Below are 22,360 nucleotides of genomic sequence, written 5' to 3'. Positions count from 1 at the left end.
CAGGTTAATGCAATCGGCTGTTTGCCTTTGGACCAATCTGACTATATGAGCTGGTTGCATAATCTTTGTAAAGTGCCTTGAGATGACATATGTTGTGAAATGGTGCCATATAAATAAACTGAATTGAATAACAACAAAAATACAGGAAATGTTGAGAAATCAAATATTTGCAACATGTTTTTATTCTTTTTAAACAGGTTGCTACTGTTCACAAACCAACATTGCAATATTAATTAATTATTTCAATTATCATGATAAATAGCTTTATCTAAATATGCAGCATACTTTAACAAAAAGCAATTTTGAAATCAAGTGTAAAGTTTATAATTAGGTTAAAATAGTGGTCAAACACAAAAAAAGCTAAATTATTCGATAAATTTGATCTACCTTTAGTGGAAACCTCGATTCAAACACAAAGGATGAAAATTAGAGGACATATTCTCACAATCAAGACAGAATCAAACTCAAAGATAAAATGTGAAAAAAGACACATAGACTGCAAAGAACAGTAGCAGATCAACAACAGCAAATGGGAAGATAGCCATCTTTCTGTCTTCACTGAGCAGAGCCTTTAGCGGCGTCAAACATCTTCTTCCTTCCCTCCATCCCAGACATGGCCTCCACATTCTTCCTCCAATCGCTGTCCTCCACCGGCCTCTTCTGAGGATAAATAGGTAAACAGATGATGTAAGAACGTGTATAAAAGACCTAGACGTTTCTTTGTTCATACTGTGGAGAAGAGAAGCTTTCGAAAACACCATTGTTTGTTAAGCCTCTGAGACCTGTGCTATAAAACGGAAATCCCCAAAGAGAACAGTGTTTAACAGTACTTGTGGAACTGGTTTCTTGATGTAATGCTCGGATGTTCGTGGATCAGTGCAAACACACAGATACAGACAAGTATACACCTGAACAGAGTAATCCAAGGATATACGCATTCACTGACAAATAGTGTCCATTGAGCAGAATCAGTGACAAAGTTTGCAATCGTATCTTTGTGTTGTGTACCAAACCTCCACCCTGCACAAGCCATCTATTGGATTACTCAAACACACCTTTTAAATACACATAAACACATTGTCTTTGTAGTCAGTGGCACACTGAGCATTGACCTCACAGATATAACAGCCTGCACCCTCAGGAAGGTTTGCATCTTTCTCGGACTGTTTTGATTGGCAGTTTGTGCAGTGTTTTCTTTCTAATTGCACCTTCTCAGTGTCGTCTTTCTTGACCGACTTCAGATTAGCTCGGAGGTCCATGGAGACTTTGTGCTTAGAACCCAGCAGAGAACGAAGGATGGCGTCAGCAGACACACGCACGCGTCTAAGGTTAGGCCTCTTGAATTTCCCCCTGAGGTCCAGAACCTTGATGTTTAGGTCTTTAATCTGATCCGGCAAGAGAGAAATGACAAATGCATTGGAACAGCTTCGGGGGGTGTTGTAAGGTTTCCTGTACCGTATGACTGAAAATAAGCTTGTATTGTATTGTTTACCCACCTCACGTGTGTTAAGCATAACTTTGGCTTCAATGTCATATCTTTCCTCATCAACAACATCAATCTTTGCATGGAGCGATCTGCAAAGATCCTTCACACAAATACAAGAATTGGAAATGTGAAGTAAAACCAGCATTTATATGAGAAAGAATGAAATTCATTTATAATTGGGGATTGGCACCTGCAGCTGCGCAAGACTTAGACCAGTTGTGTTCAGAGGAGCAGCTTTTTCTGCTAGGTACTTCTGTTTTTCTTCTTCTTTGACGAGACTCTCCTGCTCCAGTTCCTCCTTTGCCTTTGCCACCATCAGGCTCTGCATAAACAATTATCGTTTAGAGCCAAAGTATTTAATCATTTGTTGTATTAGTATTTGTTCAGAGCCGCACACCAATGTGTTTTTAACTGTAAAGACTGTGAGGAGGAGAGGAATAAATGTTGTGAATCTCTATCGCTCTCATGTGGTAAAATACCTACATTACATGTAAATTATGAAAGCTAATATTTGGCAGTGATGTTTCTTACCTTCAGCATAAGCTTCCTTGAGGCTGATATCTTTGATTTTCTCTGCATTGGTAGGATATTTTTAGTAATCATATTGCATTCACACCTAAGCATTGTTCCTCAAATATTTTTTGAGAAATGAATCTTACCTCTTGTCTGTAAAGAAAGATAGGACATAATTCAACAACAATCCCAGAGTTAAGCAGCAATTCTGCTTTGTGATTTTGTGTTTTTGACTGAGTAAATGATCTATAATAAGAACGCAAAGTTTAATCACTCACACATTCTCAGGCATCTTGCTGATGAGGGCTCTCTGGCTGAGATACAGAAGAGATTAGAAACATAGCAGTTGTCAGTGTTTGTCAATTAGCCTTTGATGGGGCTTATCATCTGTCAACACACCTAATGCTTGATTGTAGAGCAGAGATTAACAGGCATTATCCTGCTGGGTAAGACTTTTTTTAGCTTCTAAATATTACCAAAAACGTGAATTTTGAGGACTATTAAACATCTTTCATAAAACTTTGACATAATTGCTTTCTTGATGTGGAATTTTAACAAAATGTACAGTTTAATTTTGGTAGCAGGTTATACTGAAATATTTTTTGAAGAATTTAAATGGTTTTATCGCGTACTCTTTAAGCTGAGGTTTAGCGTTTTCATCAACATTTCTTACTTTGTGTGTAATACCAGATAAATAAAACAATAGCGATGATTAACTGTGTTTTGTCTGATTACTGCAAAAAAAAATTTGAGTTTGGAATAACAGTTGGACATTTGTTGGTGTGTTGAATCACAGGCAAAGCAAATCCATTACTAAGAGCTTTTAAATCCATGGGTGGAGTGTCAGTTTGTTAGATTCCAAAGTTACTAATAAGACACAACCTTTATCCTTTTTCTCTCTCACTGGATAAATCAGTACTGCAAGTTCTCAAAGTAATTCTCAGAGGTGACCATTTTAAGATTTTGGGTAAAGGAAAAAATCTTAAAAGCAGTCTTAAATTTCAACTGAGTTGCAAATGTGTTTAGTCTGGTTTTATGGAATATTTTTTAACATCTGATATTCTCCCTTCCCCTTTGTATAACAGGCTTTGGTCCTTTATTCAACAATGATTGTTAGCATTTGTCCACTATCTGTCTCCCCAGAATTAATGTCCTTCTCATGCTTTTTAATATAAAGAGTTGCATCACATACTGTAAGACTTTAGGTTTATTAGAGCTACAAGCTGCTGCAGCGAATTAGGAAAATTCCAAAGTGAAAACCCTCCCTGATTCTCCTCTTATGTCCTTCATCCCCATCTTTCCCTTCATGATTATCTGTATCATAGGAATTTGGAGTGGACTAGACTGTCTCCCCAAATAGACCAAACAGCTGTGGAGGGGGCCCTGGTGCCCGGCCTGGATCATGGATTCTCTAATAGTGGAGCTACAGTAACAATCCTCTGTGGTGCGATCAACTTGGCAAAACCCAAACGAGACTTACATTTAAGGAGAACATCCCTCTATCAATTCTGATAAAGTTATACATTATTAAAATATTCCACTATAATATAGCTCTGTTGTTTATGGTTAATATTTACACAAAGTCACAGCAGAAAGACAAAAGCTCCATTTAATGATACAAAGATAGAAATTGCATTATGAGCAAGAAAAACATTATCTCACCAATCTGCAGGCAGGATAACCATCTTCTCAGAACAAATATGAATTAAAACATCAAATGTATGCAATCAGAGAAACAACACAATATTTTCTTTAGAACCCATAGAGACCTTACCAGCGTCCAAGATACTGTAGGAGAGAAAGAGCAGCACGCGTGACAAAGAGGGTTTGGAGAGATAGGAGATGAGCCTGGTTGTTTTGTACCCCTCTATTTAACTGTACCACCCATTGTCTGGCACCCTCTTTTTTCTAGTGGAGGCTATTATTAGATAAGACCATTTCTCTTTCAGGGTAATCTTGTTCAATCCATTTGTCTCACACAGCTTTGCGTTACTAAACCAGGATCAACCATGCAAAACATGGAGACTAAACCTCACTTAGAACAGGTGGATGGAAGCACGTCTAATTAACTTGGAAAGAGTTTTAAGTTGGACATTTACTTAGTGATTAAATGTACTTAATGTTCCTTTTAGTGTTGGGGATGATACTGACCATTTTCTTAGGTTTTTAATGCACCGCATTAATGCGTATTGGATCAAGAACTTATACTTTAATCAACAATCTTTGGTGTTATTTATAAAAACATAATTAAAATTTTTAAGATTTCCTGGCTTAGAGAGTACACATAATATGCATGAAGCAAAAAACAATTTTTTAAAATAAATTTAAAACCATGTAATCAAATTAAATACCGAGTACTCACTGAGGAGCTTTTTAATCACCTCAGTGAGCTCAGCACCAGAGATGGGCGAACCCGACCCAGAGCCCCCAGGCGTGTTGGTGAAATTAAGGAGATACTCCGTCCACGGACACACAATGTCCCTAAATTTTAAATGATTATTTAAAAAATAGGAACGTTGTGAGTTTTTTTTTTTTTTTTTTGTTAAACTCAGTGTTTCAAATGAATTTCACAATGGTTAAACACTGTGGTTTGTGAGACCTGTAAGAAACCACAGTGGTAGCCGTAAACCAAAAATACTAAATAAAAAAATAGAAAAAGTGAGGATCCTTCTCAGAATTGGATTACCTGGATGCAAAAATTACTCAAACAGGAAGCCAATGAGTTAAACAGGTTAAAAAGAAACATAAACATAATAAAGGCACTGCAGGCCCTATTTACCTTGTCAGGTCAGTGTTCATGATTTAACAAGAAGGAGGCTGGGAAAAATATTATCCATGTAAAAGTTCCAAGTTACAATATTCCTGCTGATCTCCTGGCCGCCTCGAAAAAGTTAATCTTCAAATGAAAAATAGAGGAAGGTTTTGGATAGCATGCTTCCTTTTACATTTGGAACAGCAACAACCAACATTTGGAGAAAAGAAAAATGCTTTTTCACTACCAGATAATTCTACAAGAGAATGTCCAGCTAGTCAGATCACACTTAAACCTCCAAATATCTGAATTAAGAAAATAATGTAAAGAAGATTTTAACAACATTTTAGCAACATTCCTTTAATATGATTAGTGTGAAATGTTGTCACAAAGGGTGGAACAATAACTTACTTTGTGTAAAAGCTTTTTCAAATACGGTAGATTGTGGCCTCCGCCCAGGAGGTTATGTCTTTAGGAGAGTTTGTGTGTGTTTGTCTGTCTGTGTACAGGATAACTTGAAAAGTTATGGATGGATTTTAAAAAAGTTTTTATCAGAGGTGTTCGTCATACCAAATTCGTTAAATTTTGGTGTGATGATCCAGATCATGATCTTGAGGTAGGATTTTTTTTAAAGATTCTTTAACATTGTGAGTGAGGGATATTTGGCGGAAAAAGGAGCCAAATTATTTGCCCATGGCAGCAGTGACTATTGACAGGAACAGCACAGGACTCAAAAAGTCTGAAGATACTTTACTGAAGACTAAAACACACAAAAAAGCGAATATTGTGAAAACTTATTAACAGATTTTATGGGCTTTTTTTTCACCAGAGATGTGCCTCGTTGGAAGGAATATCTCATTTAAATTTGGTAATTATTCAGATCATGTATGAGTTTTAGCTATAGGTGTAATTTTACAATTTGGGGCAAAATAAGCTGCTTAGCAGAGGTGTGCGGTCTCAGAGTGCTTTTCTAGTTTATTTACTTTTTTATCCTCGTAATGAATGAAATAGCTAAAAGCTGTTATTTACCTTGGTTATGTGGGCTGATATCTGTGACCGAAAAATCTAAACCAAAGAAATCAGTGAGGGGCCCATTTTTATTGCATGGGGTCTTCATATAATAGGAGTTTCCTGTTATATAAGGGAGAGAGGGACCTCTACTGGCTCAACATTGTAGAAGAGGCACACATAGTATTTTAAAAGAGTCCTTGGTCAACAAACCATCATTCATCTGTCACTAGAGAGGGATAGAATACTTAAAATTGCTATCTAATAGTGGCTGTTATTCTGCACATTTTTAAGGTAAAAGAAATAGCAAATGAAGAAATTTCTCAATTAAAAATAGAAAGGAATAAAAAAATAAAACCTAATAAAATATTTAAAATGATGGATTCAAACAGAAAACATACAAATATTTTTTATTTTATAGACTAAAGTAAGAAAGACCAAATAACATAATTTCAAATTTACCAAATTACGCAGATGCTTTTACAAGTCATGTTTTTACATACGACTATAACTGCAATGGATAATGTGTTGTGACAGGGTAAAGCAGCATGTTCTGTCTGGTGTATTTCAACAACTCACTCCTAATTCAACAGCAGATAGAAAATAGTACTGAAATATTAAAGCTTGAATATAAACAGGAAGTCTGACTTAAAATGGATATTTAGGCCCTACTGTATGAATTTTTGGTCATAATGAGGTTCATTGTCATTCAGTGAGACTAGGTGGAAAGTGAAGCCAGAAATGTTATTTTGCACTAAATCCTACCTTTTTTTTTAAGTAAATGAACTGAATGGCACTAATAACTATCTACCTCTGGCTGTAATGTAATGTGTTAGTTTATGTAACTGCTTGCTACAGCCCTTTAGGTTTCTTAGTCTAGCCTGCAGAAAGATCTTAAAAATTCACAGATGTGAAAGTACCCTATCTCAGAGGAGTGCACAATTTTAAGAACGTACTGCTCACAGATAACACTGAGCACACATTTTATATATTAATCAGAGACAAGTTCACATATTCGTACCTGTTTCTCAAACAGCACCACAATACTATCTGCTCCTTGTGCTGCTCTTTATTCATTGCTGACTCATTCGCTATGGCTTGCATAGGGGTTTTCCACAGCAAAAACAGAAGTCAAAGCACAGCCAAGCCTTCATTCCCGAAGAAAAAAAACCCACACACATTCCTACGCAAAAGAGTTTCAAAAATCTTTACTAAACCTCACATGCACAACAACCCTTAAATTAACAATAAAAGTCTGTCTTGCAAAAAAACAGTACACTGATTCTTTTGTACTACTGAATTTTATTTTGGGTGTTCTATTATAGGTGAAAATGACATGAGTGGATGTTTTGCATGCACATGCCTCTGGCTCACACTGCTCCTCATTATTCCTGCATACAGCTCCTGACAAAGATGTTCTCACTCCATCGGACATGCAACTCCACATTCTCCATTGTTACGTATGCAGACAAATGTTGGAATATCTGGAGGCAAAGTTGCCGCCTGGAAACAGATGAGCTTAGCAATGAGTGTAAAAGTCAGTGTAAAATAAGCTGCAGTGGTTGCTTAGAATGAAATGATTTGTGTCTAGGTAGCAAAAAAAAAAAAAAAAAAACTGGCTATATCCATTTAAAAATCGCCGGTTTCTGATACTTAAAGCAAAATTTGAGACAGTGATAAATTATCAGTCTTGCAGGAGGTAAGACAGAAAATATTATAAAGGTAAAATAAAAAGAACAAGGTTGCTTAAGTGTACACCATCTCGAACTAAAAGCTTGCTGAAGCAACCTTTGATTTATCTTCATCTTTTGGTCTTAAGTTCACACCCTCCAAATATAGAGAATCTAATAGAACTAAAGTAGAGGTAAACCAGCGTTTTATGATTTTTCTGACATTATTCAACATTGTATTGTAGTGAACATAATCATAAACAACTGGCAAAAGTAGGGAACCAAAGCAATCTGCTCTGGTAGGCCACCAAGACACTTCTTCCTGCTTTAACTTCGTAGTTAAAAAAAAAATATAAAAAAATAAAAACAGTTTTTATCCACTTATGATTTTATTTTGGTCTCTACATAAATATATAAATAAAAAAGATATATATATATATATATATATATATAAGACATTTGCTTTTTTTCATGTCTTGAAATACATTTCCTGTATAGTAGCTATATCTTTGTATGTATATATTATTTTTGTATATATATCTTTAAAAACTATAGTCATATGTTTTCACCACTTTTTTCATCACAATGTTTTTATTACTGCTGCTTACCTGCAATTAAAAAAATGAAATAGTCTAGAGAGCTGTACTTAACGAAATTTATTTTTGTTTATACTTGTGTGTCTAAAATAAAATACATCTTAGTCTCAGTCTAAGTCTTTGTGCCTGTGAGGAGCACAGAGCAATTTAAACTTACAACTCTAAGTGTGTCCATATGCTCAGACAAAGAAGGAAGTTTCTAAGATAGCAGAACACCTCCAGGCCTGGATTAAATCTCATTATACAATTTGAAAGACCTGATAGATATATAAAGAAACTAAGCTGTAACTTTTAGACCAGTATTGAATAAAGAATAGCGTACTAGAGCTAAACATGGTGGCGCAATTCTCGTGCTCCTGGGTTGCTTTCTTCAGATGTAAATGGCATTTTGTCATAGTGGAAAAAACTTCGAGAATTTTTAAATAGATGTCTGGTTTGGATTAGTTTAAAAGTATATTTTGAACTACAAAATGATTTTTTTCCATAATACTAAAATGATTTCTATAGAGTCCAAAATAAAATCTGTTTAAAAGGATGTGGGGTCACCTTTTGAAAGACGTGGGCAAAAATTTTCTTTACATTTAACAGATTTAGAGAACCTCTGAAAATAAAACTAATGGCATATTGATAGACAGAAAGTTAGATGTGCAAGTTAGATCAGTTTGAGCGAGAAAATAAAAAAAAAAAAAAATTCACACCCAGTTCATTTTTTTAAATTTTCCTGTAAAATTATTAGTTTTGTATTATTGGTTCTTCAGTTAAACATTATAAGACATATATCATCTTAAAGGATTTATACACATCTCAATTCTTCAAACCTTTCATTCTAACAGACTTATGAAAACAACTGTAAAGAACAACATTTTGGATGGAGTCTTTTAAGAATGACTTTATTTATCTTTAATACTGTACATCATATCAGTAAACTTGAATTTGCAACAATTTTCTTCTTCATATTAAACTTCATGCATCTGTTCAGTCTGTAACAAAAAATGTGCCGTTTCTACTCCTATATCAAAATCATTTCAAGTGATGTTTGGAGTGATATCTTTTAAAGAGTAAGGCACAAAAGGTAAAATATATTAAACTTTGATTTTAATGCTTTTTAACATGCAGGAGTCTTCCAACGGTTCAAGGAGTCTGAGTCACGTACTATGACTTTATGGATTTCTACACTTATCTCACATAGATTGCATACAAATGTTTTTTATTTCTAAACCGTGGTGCTCTGTTGGCTTAATATATTTTATTTCTGTATTTTACACTTTATTTTTGCCATTTGTTAACGGATGAGAGCGTTTCATGTATTTACTATAACAACAGCACATGACCGGAGGTACAACGTTTAGCATGAATGGGTAAACAAGGAAGTAATGGAGTAATGGAGTAATGGAGGCAAAAAAAAAAATCATATCAAAAGGGATATTACACAAGTAGCAATCAAAACAAAATATGATAGCTGGTGTCTCGCCTGGTGGAATAATTCTCTTCAGGCTCAAAAGACACTAAGCAATCACTATCAGGTTGATTACTTTATTTAAATATGAACATATGGTTATTGGTATAGACATAGTACGTGACTAGGCATCTTTAAGTCATGACAGACAAACACTCATTCCGCGTTAAATCATCAGAGTGCTTTTGGTCCTATGATCCATAGTCACTGTTGGGTATCCCACGATACTGTGTAGCAGAGAGATAAGACAATAGATGTGGAGGTCTTTCTTCACCCTTGACAAGTTCCGAACTCAGGAGGTAGGGACGCTAAAGAAAAAAGACAGAGAACAATTTTAGGGTCGACTACTAAGAGATATTTTCAACATTCGGGTCACTGACGATCTGTGTCAGTGTGCTCACTTATTTTACACTGTTACCACAGCTACACAGTTAATTTGGGCATTGGGCTCCAGCAAGCTAGCTTAAGGAAGCACGGCTGTGGATTCCTGATCTGTGAGCTCATAGTTCAAACTTTCAGACTCTTGGTTCACTTGAGGTTTCAGACAGAATTCTCTAAAAAAGCGTTAAAAAAAATATAATAGGACATAGATGTTGAAAACTGGGAAAATAAACATTGTTTCCCTATATTTTACAGCAATTAGGTAAAACATAATTATGTGTATGTGTGTCAGAGTGTATGTTTAAAAATACTCTGTTGCCTGCTGAGGGAGAGGCAAGCAGATGTTATTCTGGAGGCTCGCATTGCATCGTAATTATGTCCTCAAGTAAGAGTGGTTTGTGTCCTCAGAAGACTGATGACCATCGCAAAGCAACACTGAGTTTAGTGACTGGGAGTGACCAGAACATGTAAACACTCCAGTGGTGCACTCAGTGGGAACATAGTGAGAAAATATCAAAAATTTTTCTAACTTATTCCAAAATTTCTGAGTTTTCTTATAAACTATTGGATGTTGTTGGTTAGTTGCATGTATGAAATTCTTAGGAAAATAAAATACATCAACCACTGATTTCTAGTAAAGGCCAGAGGAGGATTATAATGATATTTAGACCCCTGGATATCTCTTGGAGCTATCAGAGTAAATGATGTGAGGAGGAATTATGCACAGTACTGGTTGTACTTTAATTTAAAACAAGTTATTTTAACAGAAGGCTAAAATGTATTCTCCCTATTAGGAGCCTGAGAAAATTTTTGAATTAAACAGATTTTTCTCCAGCTCTATATGTAGTAAAGCCTCTCCTTTTACCTATCATCACATCATTAACACTTTGCACATCCCAATTTAATGGGATCTGGGCCAGCTGCCCATATGGCCCCTGGAAAAAAATCTCAGGGTCCCCTGTATGGTCAAGGTCTTTTCTATCTCACTAATTATCATCGACTTGGGCTCTGGTCCTTAAAGCAAATCTGATCAGATGCAAAAGAATCAAACTAAACTTCGTCTAAATTATTTCCTTATCTTTAATTCAGACTGTCTTTATTCTTCAAATCTTTCAAACCACTGACTCGAGTTTGATCACTTTAAAACTTACCTTCCAGTCAGAGCGCCTCATCCTCCCCGCTGCTGCCTAATGCGCTGCGTAAAGGTACCGGTTCCTCCCGGTTAAGAGGGCCTGCTGGTTCTTGTACCGGACCAGAGCCAAGGCGATCTCGGCGTTCCACAGGGTGCCCTCCTGCGCGCACCGAAAGTCTATTTCCTTTCCTTTCGCCATCACCACGGTGAAGTACACCATTCCTCTCTTGTACTCCACACACTCCACTGTCTCCATGCGCTCGAAGAGCAACTCCTTGGCCCCGGATTTCCACACCGACCCCTGCGCATTATTACCGCCGCCTTTGCAGCTGTGCAGACGGAGTCCTTCCTCCGTGAGGACGCAGCGCTTCTTCTTCCACAGCTGGAGAAGCCCGCTGCTGCGCTTCTCCAACAGCCCGTCTCTAATCACTTTGACCGGTAAGGACATGACCTGAACTCAGACTTACACTGTGCAATCTACAGCAGATATATCCATTAACCTGAGTTTAAACACCGACTTTTCAGGCCGCCTGACTGTAAGGATAATAACCTATAGCTTCTTCAGTGACAGTTGGCTGGCCGGTCTGCCCAGATATGTTTGGACATGCCCGGCTCCTCTGCGGACCTTCTCCTGCTCCAGCTGCTGCTCCCCGCCTCCTCACTGGTGACGGTAAAATATCCGGGCTGTTTATGAATCCTCTGCGTGATGCGCGTGCGTGAGAGTCGGTGTGTGGATGGTAATGGGTTCGTCACAGTCGCCCTCACTCCAACACTCTGAGTGTGTTGCTACTAAAACTGCTTCATTAATGACAGAGGCGTAGCCAGAATTTTTTTTATAAGGGTGGCCAGGCAATAACCAATGTTCACTGAGGGGGGGCCGAAAGCGGACGGGTACCAGAACCTCAGATGATATTTGAAAAGTCCGAGCAAAACATCCATATTTTCTAAATAAAGACTAACTATACTTTCCTACAGCCTTTGCTAACAAATATATTTAAAGGGGAACACCGTTTTTTTTACATTGGCCCCTTGATTTTATGTTATTACATCACCTTCTACTGAACCCTTATTAGTTTTGTGTCATATGCAGCTGTTCTGAAGATATTCGTTTTTTTTATATCCAAGTAATGTCTTCCTATGGGCAACAAGTTGAAGGCACAAACTAAAATAATAATTTATTCTTTATGGTACGCCAGCATTCATAACATGTAGGCGAATCACTGTCCCCCAGACATCCGAGGTTATATTTTTTATTTTATGTTTTTTAAAAACAAAGTGGAGTGTGTATGACGTCATCCGTGCGCGCCAGCTACCATTCATTCTTCCTGTCCGCTGAACTGCTGCTAGTTTTACTCACATGCCTGGAAGATGTCTAGTGCTACAACCACAGATGATCTCACTCTCGAATGATTCAGATTAGCTAGCCGAATGAATATAAGGGGTAGAGCGTAGCCGCCTGTGGCCCGCGCTGCCTGTCACAACTCCAGTCCGGCACACGGATGATAAAAGGTATAGTGGATAAAACTTCGTTTTGAGTTCTGGGGCATAAATCAATCATCATTGCCATTAATTAACTTCTTGTATCAATAAACATTCTCATAAAATTAATATTTACAAGCACTGATATCTACATGAATTAATTATTTAATACGTTTTTATTCAAATTGTCATTTATCTATGATTACACTGACGACTCCTAGATGACTTGCAGGGACTCATATTTTTGTCTTTACCCCATATAACACAAAATCTAGTTCTGAAAAGAGCATGAATTCTATACATTACATCTTTGATGTTAGTATATTGATGTGTACAGTTAACCACAAAAAATAAAATGTTTCGAATATTCCACCTGAGATTATTACTGCTGCCACCATCTGTATGATCACCCCTCGCCCCCATCTAGCTCCACCCCTGCTTAATGAATTTCAGGGATAATATTTGAAATATGCTTTTAAAGCTTCCTAATCATAATAGCAATTTTTTTAATGCACAGAGGTGGAGTGTTAGATGAAAACAGAGATGAGTCATTATGTTGGTAACCTTTTACAATTAAGCACACACAATTAGGGAAGACCAGGAGAACTGAGGGAACTAAGTAGTCCGGTGATAAAGTAAGGCAAGGCAAGTTTATTTGTATAGCACAATTCACTAAAAAGACAATTAAATTTTTTTTAAATGAATAAAACAATAAAAATAGAAGGTCTTTAACTTTGATTAAAAATGACTCTGCCTTTTATAGAACTTTTACAGTCCTCTGGGAGTTTGTTCCTGATAAGTGGAGCATAGGAACTAAATGCTGCTTCTTCATTTTTGGTTCTTGTTCTGAGTGGACAGAGTAGGCTTAAACTAGACCTGAGTGGTCTGGGAGGTTGATACACTGACAACCAATCTGTTATGTATTGAGGTGCTGATCTATTCATTGATTTATAGACTAACAGAAGGATTTTAAAGTTTATTATCTGAGCTACAGGCAGCCAGTGTAAGGACTTCAGAACTGGGCTGATGTGCTCTACTTTCTTAGTTCTAGTGAGAACACTGGCAGCAGTGTTTTGGATCGGCAGCAGCTGTCTGGTGGACTTTTTAGTCAAAGCTATGAAGACACTGTTGCAATAGTCAATTCTACTAAAAATAAATGCATGAATGAGTTTTTTCTAGATCCTGCTTGGACATTAGACCTTTAATACTCTTCAGGTGATTAGAGGCTGAATTAGTTACTGTCTTTATGTGCCTCTGAAGGTGCAGATCTGAGTCCATCATGGCACCAAGATTTCAGCCATAATCAGTGGATTCTAGCTGTAGCAGCTGAAGCTGTGAGCTAAATTTGGATCTCAAATTCAGTAGCTTGTTTTGTTTTTATTCATTCAGAACAAAATTGGTACATCTCTATATTGATCTGTTCTCAGCATTTTGCCAATGCTTCCATGGGGTCATAGTCACTTGGTAATATTGTGATGTAAAGCTATGTGTCACCTGCATAGTTATGGTGATTGATCTTGTTGTTTTCTATATTCTGAGCTAAAATTTTTAATTGTTTCTTAGTAAGAAGTCAGTATGATGTTTCACGTTACTTTAGGGTACTCAAAACTTTAGTTAATAGAACAGAAGATACTACTAAGGTAATTACTGGTTCCTCAGTAAACACTTGGTATGATTCTTGACTCTACAAAATCCATAAAATAATGGCTAGGCATTAATCTGGTTCTCTGACAGCAGTAAATCATTTACAGGAGGCAGGATTTTCATAAGCTGTGACCTCACAGGTGTAGGATTTATTCCCTGTTTTTGTAGTAATTAACCAGCGTTCCCCTAATAAGTACTGTTAACCACCCTTTAGTTATATATTATTGCCTGTTTGATTTCTGTGGTAACTACCTATTAGTTCTTGATTAATGATTGTTTCCTCAGTAAATGCCCATTAGATCCTGTGTTTCCCAGGTAACTTAAGCCTTAGTCCCATAATAAGGCTGCATGGGCTGGGTATTCCCCACTAAGTACTGATCAACTACCCATTAGTTCCTGATCAGTTCCTTGGATGTTCTCTATCATTAATCAAATTTTTTGTACCTAAATGTATCAAAATGTTCTTCTAAAATGTTTAAGAAAGTGGAAAAAAAAGACACAGTTGCAATGTAATGTTTTTTTTATGAGTTGCACCTTATAATCAAGCACACTGAGTAATACTGCAAATAATACTGTAAAAAAATACATGAAGGTTTTAAAAATATCCAATACAAACATCTTACAAGAGGGAAAGGACTTTTTTTTTTTTTTTACATATTTTGCAGTCTGACAATAGACATGTTGAGCCATTCTCCAATTTTTACAATATAGAAGCTTTATCATGTGAGCAGCATGAGGTGTGCCACTGAGTTATGAGAAAAATGAATAAAATGTAAAGTGGCATCTCTTTTAAATATACATTCACGTAAACAACCTGGCTTCTGTAGTTCTCTTTCAATGACCTTGTGCAAAAACACATGCCTTTTGTTTTTTTATAGCATATAATTGTATTTGAAGAAAGAGGACACTGAGTCTTTATTTGATTTATCACTGAACTATTTCTGAAAAGTAATCATCCAAGTCTGTTTCAACTGCTAAATATGAAGTTAAAGCATTAGCACAAGTCAGTGTACAGTTAAAGAGATTGATTAAATAGACATAGTGTGATTAAATGGATCTATTTTTTGATCATACTCTGCTAGATTTTCAGAAAGTGGTGGATTACCGTAAGAGGAAAAAGCATTTTCAATCTTTGTGTTTGTGTGGTGATCTCTAGAAATGTTCTAATGCAGTGCTGGATGAAGGATGCTTCCTCCACATTAGTTGTAGCAGCTGCCGTCTGCATGGAAAGTAGTTTAGCGTGAATCAGACATGCCACACTGGACTTCACTGGGTGTGCGCCAACGCTCCGGCTCCTAGTCCATACCCGAATCCCTTGGGACCAAAGTTTTTGCCGTAACAGGCTGTTGGAAGTAGAAAGAGAGTGTCATCAATTTCCACTTCTAAACAGCAATGCCATATCACAGACTGAAGGCTGCTTGGTCATAAATGCCTCAAACAAAACCTTTAGCTGAATGGAGTCAAAACAGAGAATTTGCTTGTCAATTCCTCTATCAGTCATATTGATAGGCACCCCTGGTAATGATGTGGAAAGCCTTTCAAGAAGTTAATCAAAAACTCTATTCTTCGTATTCTGTAGCCTTGAAAAATTCTGAAGGGAAATTAGAAACTGTTATAAAATTATTTTTTGTTAAAGGAATTACAGCATAGGTGCCAACATTTGTGCGTCTGTGCTTATGGTAGAAAAAACAATGTCTGGATATTTTTTTAATTTTACATTAAATGGACCATATTATTTGATCTAATCTAATCTGATATAATATAAAATAATGAAATGGTCAAATTGTAGTTTTTTTTTTTTATGATTATCTGTATGAATATTCTAGTGCTAAAAATAACTTTTGACTTTATGATCCCCAAGATTATAGGGGATAATTGTTTTGCTGGTGAAAAGTGAGATATTATAGGTGTTCGACTATGTTGTTTTAAACTAACACACCTTTTCAAAAAATAGCATAATGCTGGTTGTAATGGTTTAGGACAGCTTTATTGTATACGAACCTGTAGGACCTGATATAACAAATTCAACCCATAATTCTCCGCTCTTGAAAAAAACTACAGATGGAGACTTAGTCATTTTTTCCCCTTTATACTCAAGGTTACTTGGGTTTTTCTTGCAATTGACTGACTCAAATATGCCTGCCATGCTGTATCATTCCCTTGAAGACTTAAACATCCTCTTGGTGACTAAATAAAAAAAATTCTATGTAGAAGAGTGGGTCAAAATCACCAAGTCTTTGTAATTATTACTAACCCTTGATGCAAGTTCTTTTACCTGTATGGGTGACTTAACCAGTAGGTTTAAGAGATAACTAATTGCTTTTCTGGTCCAGAATTTTTATAGACTGCAAGATATGTTTTTACAGTGACCTGCTGTGTTATTGCTCCCCCTGCTGTTGTAATGTACTCATTACAATCACATATTTAAAACAAAAATATTGTACACGTGAGTGGTGTGTATTAATTAAATCTGATGAGTGTCAGTGAGGTTTATGACTGGGCAGTATATATTCTGCTCCAAGCATCTTTTAAAAGTATTGATATGTGTAACTGCTTATTGTGGTAAATTTTCTCATTAAGATGGGACTCAGTCTTTGTAATTAAAAGCCCATTACCAACACATATTGTTGCTGATTCATCCCAACTTTTTAAAGTTTTTGTTGTTAATCCAGTAGATGAATTGTCTCTTTTCTTCCCCCCTTGTTTTTACAATCCTAACAAAAACTTAAAGGGTTGAAGTTCATGAAGAAGTACATTTGTTCTCATTTTCTAATTCAAGAATTTCTCTCCTCTAGATTCTCATACTTCATCATTATGCACAATCCTTCATGACTATTCTTTTTTTCCCTTCATAAACTTTTTATAAATTCAGTAAGACTGAAAGTGGCTCTTTTAAAAGTTAAGGTCCAAACCTGCTTTATGTTGCATTTAGGTTAAAGCTCAGTGACTATTTTCCTGATTATAAGCCTAAAGAAGCAGATCAAGACGTTCCATCATAAACCATTTAAAGAATGAAGTATCCCTTCCATACCAGAGTGTTATGGATTTACATACATGGATAAAATTGATTTTCTCATAATTTTGAACATATGGATTATACAGTACCTTTACAGTAGATTTCTCCTTCCTTATCAGCTAGTGTGGTCGACTCAAGACTTTTCCCACATGTGGCACAGGTGAAACATCCAATCTTATGCCAAGACTTGAAAGAAGCGAAAAATCACTATTCAAATGGTCAACATATGGATGTGGATGGTTTGCCTATGTGAGGTTTTCTTACATTTCCTGCTCCAATCACTTTCTCAGCAGCATAGACAGCCTTGCCACACCGGGGGCATCTGTCCGACCCTCCAAACTTCTGTGCTATCTTTGAGGGGTTTGGATTGGTGGTCGGGCGATGAGGGGCAGGCCTGATAGACAAGGAGGGGAAAACTATTAATAACGAAGAGCCCTCAATGGCTTGTTATTAGTAATTAAATATGTGTGGGTGTATTACTCACATTTCCTGTTTAATACCCAATGATTCTCCTTTGTCCATGCTGAGGGTCCCGGCACCCTGACCATACCCATAGCCTTTTGGTCCATATTTCTTGCCATAGCATGCCTTGCAGTAGACTTCATCCATATGGACGGCTACAGTTGTGCTGTCCAAGTTCTTCCCACACACCACTACACAAATATATTGACATTCACAGACAAGAACAAATGCAATATATTATTGTTTGCATATTTGTGCCGTTTAAGGGTGTTTAGACAAGTTCCAAACGTCTTCCTTATATGGCAAAGCATTTCTGGAAAAGCATGCTCTCATCTAAATTCCACTGCAGGAATGTTAGATAACAAAGCGGGAACACAAATATCACAATTATCTACTCAGAACTCCTTGAACTGATGGGCCGATTTTGCAACTACAGCTTGAAGTCTAAAGTTCAGAGTGAGAGGCATCTTTATCCTTCAAAAAAGCAAAAAATACATGATTTTGTTTTCCTTTATGTGTTTTAAGAAAATATCTGTTTCAAATTTCCATGTGTGTTTAATACCTCACAAAATGTGATTCAGTGTAATAACTAAGATAATCAGTTTTAATGCATAATGTTTACTCACTGCACAGGAAGCAGGACTTGTGGAAGCTCCGCCCATCGCACAGGACTTCCTCTGCAAAGTAAACTGTCTTTGAACAGCGGCCACATTTATTTCCTCCACCCAGAGGCATCCTTGGAAATAAAAGCAAATTAGATTAATTCTCAAAACCTACAGTGTTATCAGTTTAATGATTGTACCTTAGAAATACTCTGCAACAGGACGATTTTAATAATTCTACACTGATAAACCAAGGAAATGAAATATTGATGTTCCAGCACACAAGGAAACATCTATGAAGGAAAATGATTAGAAACTTGCAAATTAAGAGAAGCAACCGCATAGTAAACTGGTAGTTTTCAGATGCCATTTGAACATAATGAGCTACCTTAACAAAACAAAACAAAACCAAACAGAACTAACTGAACTGCTCTCTATTGGAAAGACTTCAAATATTTTGAACAATTAACATTTAATTTCCTTTTCCATATAAAATTCTTAAATACTCAATTTCAATACCTGAGAGAGGAAAGAAATAACCTGATGAAAGAAAGCCAGCTGGATTAGAGGACTAATGAATTCCCTGACAATATAGTTCATTTTTTATATGAAACACATTTTGAATTCTACATCTGTTTCTTTGTAATTCTGGTTTTATTCAAGACTCTAATTGAACGTCTCTCAGTTTACTGTGGCTTCTGTGAAGGAAAGCCAAACCAGTGTTGGAGAGTAAAAAAAGAAAAGTCATGCTAAACGGTAACAGATGAAAGTTTCTCTGTTGGAAAACAAACACAGTTAGTGTGAATGTAATGTGAAAGCATGGAAGTTGAAAGCCTCTCAGAAAGTCAAAGACTCTGGCATGCAGCCTGTTTCCACCCCGTGTGTTTCCCGACATGACCCTCCCAATCAATCCTCGTGTATCCACCTCCGCATTCCTGAGCCCCCCTCCCACACCCACCCACCACCCCTCTGTCCACATCATCTCCTGACTGTCTGTCTTGTCCCTCTGTATTTTCTGTTTATTTAAGGCAGATAAAGTCCAGCCTGTAGCTTTTTTGGAGCAAATTTTACTTCCTTTAATCAGTTAAGGCTGCCGAGCTCCTAAAAAACTCTTCAGTCATTTCCTATCACCCAAAGCATATTTCCTCTTTTTTCAGAGCAAGTTCTTCCACAATGAACCCAGATACTGTGTATTTGAATAGAACTATAATTATGTCAAGGTGAATTACATTTATAAAAAGCTGTTGATTTGAATGTAGTCTTGTAGATTTTTTTTCCTCTTAGCTACATGTGAAGGAGAAGTGTTTATTTGACACATTTACCCCATTGCTGAGGTTAATTTAACAGTCCGAGGTGAAGTTTACCTGTTAGCAGTAGTTCCCACTTTGCAAAATTCAGTCACTTTTGGTGATAACATGTCCACTGTCTTTGACCAGTCAGAGTTTGACAGAGATGGGGGATCTGGAGTTAACAAGTTGTCTCTGTCATGGATTTGTTCTGCCCAGCCAATGAACCAGGTGAGTCCAATCGTCACAGGTTAATTCTCACTCTGCAGCAAGTAAATGATTTTGATCCCCAAATGTTCACTGAGACACCCAAACCCAAATAACCTGTTTGGGTTTGACATTATGTTGTTTTAGTTGCACCCAAGAGAGGTGACCTTACCCTGAAACCCAAATTAGAAAAGTGGAGGAAGACAAGTTATGGAGCTAGGTAGTTTCATTCTCTGAACTGGTTAAACGACTTTGATACTGAATGAAATTAGCAGTTTTTGCATTTGAACTGATGTATACCCAGGTTTCTACAGAAAGTATTAGGATTCCTGCATAAAAAATGTAGTTGCAGTAAATCAGTAGTTTGAGCACAGTTACAGCCACAGACCCTCAGAGTGAGAATAAAATGCAGCTTATGTCATCAACATGAGAGTTTGGTTAAAGGAAAGTGATAGGTTCATGATAACATGAAAGGCAATGAAAGACATCAACTTACGAGGGTGTTTTTACACTCTAGAATAGCTGTAGTGCACAGGAAAACATAATGACTCCATGCATTAAGACCCTAGTTAAACCCAGGACTGTCACTGCAAGGCAACAGTGCCACCATTTTGACCTGTCTTTCCAGAACACAACATTCATGAGTGACTTCTACCAGTGATATGAAGCTGCTAACCAAATAGCACAGGCTGCATGAGATCAACAAACAAGTGTATACAGTCACTTATGAAAGGGAAAGAGGTGTCAGAGTTTTGCCTTCTGTTTAAGTTTATTTTTAGTTTGTAATTCTGTGTCTCAGTAGTTGTTTTCTGTCAGTTTGGTATTTCTTTAGTTACTCTCTGTTGCCCCCTTGTGCCTGTCTCCTTTCCTCTTGGCTTCCTTCTAGTTAGTTCTATTCACACCTGCTCCATATCAGCTCATTAGCCCATTCTTTGCCCCACCCCCCCCGTTTTTTTTCCTCTCTTTTTTTTTTCTTACCAGGATATTAAAAATTATTTAACTAAACAATATTATTTCTTTCTTCACATAAACTTACAATTGTTGTTCTTTTTATATTATTTATACTTTGATGTAATTTTTTATGTCACCTATCTACAGTACTTGTTATTGCCGTTGTGAGACCCACATTTCCCAACTAATCATCTATTAGCTTAAGTTTCAGCTGTTGCCTCGTGCTAATTTAGGGAGACAAGTTGCTGAAAATTTAGAACATGAAATCAGCAGAAATTTCTTACCGACAGTCTTAAAGCATTTGAAAAAAAAACAAACTGCATATTTTTAAAAATGGGATCATTTGAATGTTTGCAATTGTCTTGGATGGTTTATGTTTTTGTAAACTGCCTAAGATTACATTTTGAATTGTTGCTATATAAACTTTATTCACCTGAAGTACCAAAATGCTGATGATTAAGATCCACAAATAATCTGAGGAAATCTTACAGGACCTAGATGAGAATTGAGTTCCAATGGTCAGTTACCCTACAAGTAGGGTTTGTTTCTTACTTTTGCTACAAAGTACAACACAACTGACCTCAACCACTGGGTAACTATAAAGAGATGCCATGCAGAGCAATTCATTCAGTCATTAATAAGTGGATCCAATTTGGGACTCAGAGGCTCATGCTGATCTAGAGAATCATGCTGATGTTACACTCTGAAACATGTTATTGGTTTAACACTGCAAGTTTGGACACGTAGCTGTGCAGACAGTGTTATGGGAATGCTCTAGTAAAACAGGAAGAAATAACAGGTACTAATCAGGAAGTTCACAATCTACACGTGGCTTTGTATGAGTTTAAAGAGACTTCTTCCCTTTGCTCAACGCTTTATATTTTTCTCATGTAGGTCATAGAACTCTTTTACCATTTTCTGTAATTTACAACACTGGCTCCCGTTTTCTCCAGTGGATTTAACAATAAAATTGTCTTGTGGGTTTTTTTCATCATGCATCATTAAGATATTGTAAAGGCTTTAAAGCTAAAAAAAAAAAGAAAATAGATGTGCGTTAAAAAGCATTACTCACCTAAAGTCAGTAGATGTTGTTGGTCTGAGTTGAAGGACAGAATCAAGTTGAATGCAGACTCGGTGCCAGAGGGTGTGTTCAGGAAACCAGTCGTCTAAAACGGTACTCAGTAACTACCTAGATTTAAGAGAGAATTTGATTCCCTGAATTTCCCAGTGGTGGAGGTTAAAGCAAAAAGCTGTTAATTCTCTTCTATGTTGGTCCAGATGTATTGAAAGGCAAAAACTGTTGTGAGAGAAGAGTGCAAAGCACTGAGGAAGAGAGAAGTTTTTTGGGTAACTCGCCAAGCCAGAGAGACATTAGAGTGAAAGTGGGTGGGGTCAGAGGTGATTAAGAGAGGCAGTGGTCTGTCTTGTCTTTCAAAATGTAAAATCCTTTTAACCCTAAAAAGATACTGAAGGTGTCTTAATGTGTCCCTTTTTTCTCATAAATCCAAGTCTTTATGTCTTAATATCAAGGAAAGTTCAGATTGAAGGGTGGGGTTCTGTTAGGAACAAATGACTTATAAATACAGTATCTTACCTGCAGTAAATAACTTTAAATCATCTTAAAAGCAATGGTTTGCATTGATTACAGTTTGCACTCTATAAAATGAAAGAAATTATTAAATCAGATATAAATCAATATTCCAGTCCAAAATAAGGACC

General features: G+C 36.6%; 3 protein-coding genes across 5 annotated transcripts; all 3 read right to left on the bottom strand.

The window, feature by feature from the left end:
• Positions 1 to 190: 190 nt before the first annotated feature.
• LOC107101200 (troponin I, slow skeletal muscle-like) lies at positions 191 to 3,863 on the bottom strand. Of its 3 annotated transcripts, none has more exons than XM_015400008.1 (8): positions 3,662 to 3,699; positions 2,278 to 2,313; positions 2,146 to 2,152; positions 2,018 to 2,059; positions 1,677 to 1,808; positions 1,497 to 1,586; positions 1,209 to 1,385; positions 191 to 657 (listed from the first exon to the last, which is right to left on the bottom strand). In XM_015400008.1, exons 1-8 carry the CDS (start codon positions 3,682 to 3,684, stop codon positions 556 to 558), a joined length of 609 nt encoding a protein of 202 aa, XP_015255494.1. In that variant the 5' UTR covers positions 3,685 to 3,699; the 3' UTR covers positions 191 to 555. The 3 variants fall into 3 exon arrangements, with proteins under 3 accessions (XP_015255494.1, XP_015255493.1, XP_015255495.1); XM_015400007.1 differs by having other exon boundaries at positions 198 to 660; XM_015400009.1 differs by lacking the exon at positions 3,662 to 3,699 and adding an exon at positions 3,774 to 3,863 and having other exon boundaries at positions 200 to 660.
• A 5,372-nt stretch (positions 3,864 to 9,235) lies between these two features.
• On the bottom strand, positions 9,236 to 11,725 carry LOC107101202 (pleckstrin homology-like domain family A member 3). The gene is made up of 2 exons (XM_015400012.1): positions 11,014 to 11,725; positions 9,236 to 9,789 (listed from the first exon to the last, which is right to left on the bottom strand). Exon 1 carries the CDS (start codon positions 11,440 to 11,442, stop codon positions 11,050 to 11,052), a length of 393 nt encoding a protein of 130 aa, XP_015255498.1. The 5' UTR covers positions 11,443 to 11,725; the 3' UTR covers positions 9,236 to 9,789; positions 11,014 to 11,049.
• A 2,907-nt stretch (positions 11,726 to 14,632) lies between these two features.
• On the bottom strand, positions 14,633 to 22,001 carry LOC107101197 (cysteine and glycine-rich protein 1-like). The gene is made up of 6 exons (XM_015400003.1): positions 21,714 to 22,001; positions 18,222 to 18,331; positions 17,618 to 17,786; positions 17,398 to 17,527; positions 17,223 to 17,319; positions 14,633 to 15,460 (listed from the first exon to the last, which is right to left on the bottom strand). The coding sequence occupies exons 2-6, from the start codon at positions 18,328 to 18,330 to the stop codon at positions 15,384 to 15,386; spliced, it is 582 nt and encodes a 193-aa protein (XP_015255489.1). The 5' UTR covers position 18,331; positions 21,714 to 22,001; the 3' UTR covers positions 14,633 to 15,383.
• Between the last annotated feature and the right edge of the window lie 359 nt (positions 22,002 to 22,360).

The sequence above is a fragment of the Cyprinodon variegatus genome, unplaced genomic scaffold (genome assembly GCF_000732505.1).
Source record: "Cyprinodon variegatus isolate N-32 unplaced genomic scaffold, C_variegatus-1.0 Scaffold1065, whole genome shotgun sequence".
In the NCBI taxonomy this organism is placed as follows: Eukaryota; Metazoa; Chordata; class Actinopteri; order Cyprinodontiformes; family Cyprinodontidae; genus Cyprinodon; species Cyprinodon variegatus.
This window is presented reverse-complemented; position numbering and strand designations above follow the sequence as displayed.